Source organism: Apteryx rowi, unplaced genomic scaffold (assembly GCF_003343035.1).
Source record: "Apteryx rowi isolate R43461 unplaced genomic scaffold, aptRow1 scaffold_173, whole genome shotgun sequence".
NCBI lineage: Eukaryota > Metazoa > Chordata > Aves > Apterygiformes > Apterygidae > Apteryx > Apteryx rowi.
The window spans coordinates 56,267-64,074 of NW_020448008.1; the positions used below are offsets into that span (position 1 = coordinate 56,267).

A 7,808-nucleotide genomic window follows, 5' to 3' on the forward strand; every position below is an offset into this window, starting at 1 on the left:
CAGCGCCGCGCCGCGCAACGCGGCGGGGCGGGGGCGAGGCCGCGGCGCCAGGCCCCCCCCCCCGCGCCGACCGGGCACAACGGTCACCTGCCGGCCGTTGGCGAGGCCGCGGGGCCTGCGGTGAGGCCCAGCCCACGCCAGCCCTGCCAGGGCAGAGGGGAGGGGGTGAGGCGGGCGGCCCACCCCCTCTGCTTCCCCCAGGCTCGCCAGCCTTACAGATCCCTCCGCCAGCCTCCCTCCCCCTCTCCCTCAGCCAGGGCTCCCTCCGGTGCCCTGGCAGCCACCTCCCTTCCCTGCCTCTACCTCGCTTTCCATGCATTTTAAGTCTCAGGCCCACCCCACGGCACCCCATTTTCCTTCTCCCTCATGTCTCCCATCCCTCGCAGCCCGTCCGGAGTCCCACCGGTGTCCAGACACCACTTTCGCCTTTTCGTGGTCCCTCACATGTTTTGGCTTGCATACTCTGCACTGCCAGGGCAAGCAGGCCTGCTGCAAACTCTGCATGAGGGCAGCGAAAGTGGAGGCCCAGCAATTCCTCTGTTCCCCCCCGCCCCTGCCCCCAGCACTGGCCACTCTGGAGACTTTGATTTTCCTGAATCAGGGTTTCCCATTTGCTTCTGAAAAATCAGCTGATGCTTACTGATGCCTATTTGGGGGGGAATTGGTGGGGAGCGGCTCTCCTCTTGCAGACAGATAGAGGGAGAACTGCTTCCAGTGCTGGGCTTAACTTTGTTAGGCCACAGTGTCTGCATTGTGTCATAGAGCAATTTGATGTGTTTTGGGTGCATTGTTGCTCCAAAATATTCAAAGAACATACTTCACACTTAAAAATTAGAAGATGGCTGAAAATACTGTGAGGGTTTTTTTTCTTAATAATGCTTTGGGAGGTGTCTTTTCAGTACCCATGTAGCTTTGACATGTTTATGCTGCAGTTGTGGTATAGTGTGCTCAAACTTTCCTGTGCAACCATGAAGACATTTTAAAATGGAGATCTGAGTTTCTCTTTGAGACATGTCTAGCCTAGTGTGATGGCATGTGGCGCAGTGTTGGGTAAACTGGGAAATCTTGTGCAGCCCRGGTCCCCATGAAGGTATTTATGCAGGTCTGGAACTAGTGTCTGGATAATTCCTTGTTACCAGGACTAGTAAGTTGGGGCTCTGTGCCTCGGTGATGTGATTCTGCTGGTTCTAGGCTACTGGACTTGGCTGAGTCTGTGGTCTCAGTGCAGTACAGACACATACCTGATCACCTGACTCCAGGAACTGGAGCCTTAAGGAAAAACAAATAACATCACACTCATCATAAAAGCATTAGCAGTATGAATAATTTTGAAAATACTTGTATGAGAGAAATTAGAAAGAGCTAAGATATTCAGAAATGATTAAGTGATTTCAGGTACTTTGATTTTCAGGTGCCCTACTGAACATGTGAGGCCTTACTTTCTGAAAACAGATGCTCTGCATTTTCAGGTACCTCAAGCCAAGCATAACATAACTCACTTACAGATCTTGCTCAGAGTATGCGTGATCTAGAAATTAGAAAATTGGTGAGGGGGGTGTATGTGTGTATAAGTCATGAGCTAGAGTGGAATTTATGTGTGGAACCTAAAAAGTAAGGAAGGAAACTTCCTGGTGGGTCATTTTTTATCTATCTGCTAGTCATACTACAAAAACTAAGTTCAAGTAACTTCAGAGGTTTCTTTTTACAGGTATTGAATCCTATTCAGGAGAATTCACAAGTACAGTGCGTCTCTTATGCTAGAACTCTCACTTTGCCAGAGGAAAGAAGATTGTCACAGAAGTTTAATTCCTCAGATCTGAGCAGTTGTAGAAGCAACCAAGGAATGGAGTGGTCTCCTGGAGGGTGCTGCAGCAAAGTGAGATTGGGAGCTTGGGTTGCTTCCCCCTTTCAGAGTTTGCCTGAGCCCATAAACATGCATAGGATATCCCATACTCTAGCAGGCATGGAGACAGGTGACTCTTTTCCTTCTTGTCCCCACTATGCATTAGCCTTAAGGAAGTCTCCTTTGAGATTTCTTCCTTTGGTAAGTGGTCATCAGTGAATGACAAACAAGTTATGTAAAGTGAAGCTTTTATCACAGAAAAATCTGGTGGCAGTCACTGCCAACATGGGTGCAGATGTGATCAGAAAAGGTCACAAAATATTGCCAAAACTGAGTACTCTTCACATTATGAACTGCGCTGGACATTTTAAGCCATGGCTTAGTCCTGAGTGTTGCCTCAGCACATGAATGAGTTTTCTATCTTCTAGTTCTTCCAGAAATGTCCAAGCTCTCTTCTTGACACATTTCTGGTGAATATGAAGAGGAATGTCATGACTGTGTATATCCCAGAACAGATGATAGCAGAAGTGTCTGAATGATTGCTATTTGTTGACCAACAGATTCCATGTTGGTGTCAAACAGTACCCCTCAGTTGAGAGCTGGATCCCTCAGCTAGAGAATTTAAAGCTCCTGTTAGATTTGTGCAGGGTAACTGGCAAAGGTCAGTTTAGCCCATCAACTCTTTCCACCTAGAGAGGAGCTAAGTCATTTGTTGGCTGCACTAAAATATTCAAGCAGCAGCGCAGTGTCAGACAGAGAGACACTACATAGACCATTCTTGAAAGGGAGTGTTTTTGTTTCTTTTTCAAGGAGAATGTGGTCTTTGAGGGAAACCATGAGAAACTATTGCCTTCCCAAGTCAGACAAGATTTGTACCTGAGAGATGTCTTACATTTCATTTGATTATATATAACTCAATGTCCAGATCCAGATATCAGCTGCCTGAGGCCCATTAGACACCACATACAGCCTTGGAGATGGTCAGCACCTCTAATGATACCCAGCTTGAAAACCTGACAGGAAACGGGAAGCATCAGAAAGAGTAAGTTTATATATTTTATAGATATGCTGGACTATGAAATGAGACACATTCAGATAAAATGAAGGCAGTTTGTAGTCATTATCTGTATGCCATGAGATGAGATCATAGTATTGGTCAGTATTAGTTGAGCCTGTCTTTTATGCAACGGTGAGTTTTTATCCGTAGAGTTTTTGTGCTTATCTGTCTCACTCTGTATTAGCTGGGGTGTGCCTGTCTGTCTGGATGCCCCTAGGTGCAGTGAGTGTCTAAAAATGCCTGGGTGTGCCTGTCTTTCCTTCTCCACACTGAGATTTCCTTAGCACATTCCAAGAGCGTATATTTGCATTGCTCAATTATTATTATTATGCAGTGGTCACATGCTTCATAGTGTTATTTTGAGATCTGTGACTCACTAAACCATAACTTCCTGCTTACAGCTTACCTGAAGAAATTTGTGTTTGTGGGGTCCTGTTGACAATGGGAAGATGTGTTTTAGGGTGAAACTGTTACTATTGAGAAAGATACTGGACAAATATTTGTGAGATCTTCAGACCTTCCTCTAGCTGTGACAGTTTGTCTCTGCCCAACTGAGCAATTAATATACAGGCAGATACAGCACAGATTCCTCACATTTCAGAACAGCACTAAAGAATCTGGAAAGGCTACTGAGGAGAGCTAAGGAGGCAGGGCACCCAGGCTTTGTTGATGCATTTTTCTAGCTGGATGTGAATTCGCTGTAGCACAGACACTGTTGGGTGAGATTTTTACCAACTGCAACTTTAACGGCAGCTAGGACTCAAGCTTATACACATTCAAAAATAGAAATCAATTTTGAATATAGTAAATGCCCTAAGGCCTCAGTCCAGCTCTCCTTGTGCTTGACTTTGATGGGACTGTTGGTTGTGCAAGAAATGTTTGATTAAGTCCATTACAAATAGCTACAGAAGCAAACCAGAAGTTGCACCTCATTCCAAATGGGCCCAAAATAGGTTGTAATGAAAATGGTGTAAAGCCCTTGTGAATGGGAGAAGAGATCCCTAACTGCCTTCATTCAGCTGGAATGAGCATTCCCAAGCTGCAGCTAGCTTCCAGCATACACAGCTGCTGCTGCTACAGTCTGTCACCAGCTTAGTCAGTCATCCATTATTTATTTTCAAATCATATGTAAAGCTCTGCACCATAGCATTTTGTCCATGTACAGGGAAAAGAAGAGACAGAGCTTCTGAAAGACCTGGGAAAACAAAAGCAGAGAAGTATCTGAAATCCTTTGCTTGGGAGTTTCTCATTTACAGTTATATCCAAGGAAGGGAGGAAAGGGAAATAAAATCATATGCAAGAAAAAGTTGCCACCTTGATACATATTCTTGTGATCTCTTCATATCATTTGTTGCAGTCAATAATTTCTTTAGCACAAGGGCTTCTTTATTTACAAGTGCTCATCAAATACATCACACTTCACTTAGAGTATATTGTGTATGGGTTGTGTGATTGATCAGTTGATCCTGTTGGGCTATTTGATGTTTGCTGACTGCTCAGTTGGGACTGGTTAGTCAGGGCTACAATGAATTTCCCAGGAATAGCATACAATCAAGAAAGAATGGTGAACACAAATGTTTGCAGGCAAATTAGAGTGTTTCTGTGACAAACATTCCTTAGACACATATGAGCATTTCTGTTTTTCACAGAAATGTTTGCTGATAAAGAATATTAAGAGGTAGATGGCTAAACAGAACAGCTGTTCAAAATTCAAATGAGATTTCCAAATTCTATTTATAACATGTTGGATTCTTTTTTTTTTTTTGTAAAGATTATGTTGAAGTGCTAATTATAAGCCTTAGCTATGGAGGCTAAAGGAGCCAGGACAGGCCAAATCAAAACTATTTATCATCATTCCCAGTGTTTCTTTTTGTACTTTAATTAAAAATGAGTATTCTGATATGCAGAACACTTCAGTTGCACTGGAGAGAAAGGGAATGCTGCCGACAGATAAAATTTGTTAGACACTTTTGATATCTTTAAAATCCATTATAGACAGCCCATCTGCAGGCTGTAGTTATAATCTGTCAAGCCAGTCCAGTGTCCCAGGAAGGCTCTTGCACTTTACTCAGACTGGCCTGAAAAACAGCAAGGATGATTCCTCTGTCGTGTGTGAAAAGAGTAGGTTGGGGAAAAAAACACATCTTTCTTATCAGGCAGATGTTGAGAATTGCAAAATAGACACTCCTATTCGTTCACTCCTCATTTTTCCTTTACCTTATCTACCAGAATCCAAAACTGTCCTAATTCTGAAGGCATGTCTATGCCAGACAAAAGAATATGATGTGAAGATTTTGAACTAGCAGTGACCTAGATCTGGCTTATGCACAAGGGTTTACTGGGACCCTAAGGAAGCAGATCCTCTTGCCATCATCCCAGTTATTATTGCCCCAGGATGAGCTGCAAAACTGCTTAATGTTACACCACAGCAGTACRGGCTCAAGTTACTGTGCATCAGCTCCATCATGACTGGCAGGGCATCTGCTCTGACCATGATGGTGAGGTTGCTCACCCTCATTCCTGGAACGCTGAAAAACCGTGTATTATGTACCATTACTGGGGATAAGAGACTGGACAGAAGCACTTATTGCAGGGCTGCTGGTGTCTGACATCATCTTACTGCCCGTGTAATGGTAGGTAGTCAAAGATTAGTAAAGGTCATGACCCTAACAAGTAGACCAGGTGATGCTTGGAGTTCAAATCTGTACAGGAGTGAGTAGAAAATTGCTTGAGTTTGAGTCAAATCAGACAGTATATGAGTGTAACTGGAGCCTGAATTACTGAACAATTTAAAAAGAATCCTAAAATTCACTAACTGCCCACAAATCTTGGACTGCTGGCATTCAAAAAAGAAATGCCATCTAGTGACCACCAGCAGCAAAACATGCTCAGTTTAGGTGTCTACATTGGGACTGTTGCCTAGTTCTTACATCCTGCTTACACATTTATACCATCAGGATGAATCAGTCATTCCAACTGTACTCCAGGATTCCAGGATATGTGCATAATTATCTTTTCTTGCCCATTACTTACATAGCTAACACCAGAACCGTTGCATTTAACTCACAAGTATGGCTGTAACTCTCATTCAGCTGAATTCTTCCATGCTGTTTGGTACAGGCACAAATCAAACATGTGCATCTAACTACCCCTAAGGTTGAAAAAATGTCTGTATCTCAGTTTTGTGGATCAATCCTATCTCTGTTTATGGGATGAAAAATGAAGTGTGGGAGCAAATGGGGAAGTTTGTGCTTTTAATTGTCTGCTTAGTGCGACAGCCAGATAGTGCGAGGCACAGCTATTATTCAGAACTGATCTTACAGCTGAACTGCAAGAGGAAAACTGTGAGTGCTAATTTTACAGAGCAAACCAGACCTGCTAGAAAAGCAGCTGTCTTTTTTAATATTTGTCCCAGCAATGTGTGAAGAAGTTCAGTTAAGGTCTTTGACAACAAGCAGAGTTTCTGTGAAGTTCCTTGTTTGGCCAAGTCTTTGAAAACCAAGGCTTATGTGAATTGTTACACTCACAGAATCTGTCTTTATTGGCTTATGTCGTGTGGCAGTCTTCACAAAGGTGAAGGTTAACTAGCTAGCGACTTTGTCATGATTGATTGATAGCAAAATACTGGCCTCTAGGAAGGCTATTACTGTGCTAAACATATCTGACTGGATTGATGTGAAAGGGAAGGACTCCACAGTTTTCCTGTCTGTTCTCAGAAGTCAGTGCAAGTTGTAGATGGTGATCAGATGAATGGCCTCCAAGGAAACACAGGCTATTTCAGGAAGTGTGGTTGCTGATGCGGTAAATAGTATTCTCCCAAAAGTGATTACCTAGCCAGTCTATCAGCAGGATATAGGCCCTGCAGTTCAGTTAGCAATGCTATCTTTGGAAAAGAGGTGAGATTAAGGTTGTTTATGCTCCTGACCTTTAACGCTTTTGTGCTGTAACTGAGTTTGAGGTGTAAGCCACAGGCCCTTGGCAAATTTCAGTGTAAATGCATTCCCCTTTGCTTTTCCAGTTGGATGTAGTTATTCCACTTCTCTCTCCAAACTAACATGCTGAGGCTGCTGCAGTGCAAAACTAAACAGATGGCATACTTCATCCTGGAGACAGATCCATTTCTGAGCACAGGGATTCCTGTACCTAAAGAAGTGCTTGAGTGAAACCGCTTGAGTGACAGCTGCAGTATAAACTTTATGTATGGGTGATCTGCTCATAAAAAAGCACAAATAGGGAGGTAGACTCTGAAAGAAGAATGCTATTTGCTTTATCACCAACATTCATCATCCTGTAGCATCAGTTTTTTCCTGAGGACATCCAATCCCAGATTTGCCAGACAAAAATTTGTGAGGTCTGGTGAGCGCAAAGCCCCAGACAGTGTGGTCACAGGCTTACCATCTGTGCATTATCCCAGTAGCATCAGCCCTGCAATTCACATGTGAGAGTCTCAGCTTTGTTCTTTGGTTGCGAAAGTGGTTCTGTTCCCCATGCAGGCAGCTTTCCAGACCAGGTCTCATCTCCCAGGACACTGCAGTGATGGATGTTGGCCAGTACAGCCTGGTATGAGTATAATTTTGTGTATACCAGGAGCTTAAGTGAACCCTAAGTGAGGAAACAACATTGCTTCTTCCTGCAAAGAGGAGAAAAATTCTAATTGGCTCCCTGGGCCTTGATCTATGAAAGCCTTTCAGACTCATTTAGAGGGGCCATGTGGTAGAGATGCAGTGCAGATGTAAGATGCACAATGTGGACATGTGGAAATTATCACTATCTAATCAAGGGTCACTGAGATTTCACTGCAGAAAATTAGATTTAGTTTAGTGATTTCTGCAACACATTGCACTTACATTGTTTGAAAAGGCATTTCTTTCTCTCTACACTATTGGGCACAACTTATATTAGCAGGAT

At 43.5% G+C, this 7,808-nt stretch overlaps 1 protein-coding gene across 1 annotated transcript in view; it reads right to left on the reverse strand.

Annotated features, from left to right (window-relative positions):
• The window catches only part of TTC9 (tetratricopeptide repeat domain 9), a 35,045-nt gene extending 29,591 nt beyond the window's left edge, over nucleotides 1-5,454 (reverse strand). The window contains exons 1-2 of the mRNA XM_026060955.1: nucleotides 5,336-5,454; nucleotides 1,242-1,269 (exon numbers count right to left, since the gene is read on the reverse strand). Coding sequence (XP_025916740.1) covers nucleotides 1,242-1,269; nucleotides 5,336-5,454 — 147 coding nt within the window. The remainder of the gene's footprint in view (nucleotides 1-1,241; nucleotides 1,270-5,335) is intronic.
• Between the last annotated feature and the right edge of the window lie 2,354 nt (nucleotides 5,455-7,808).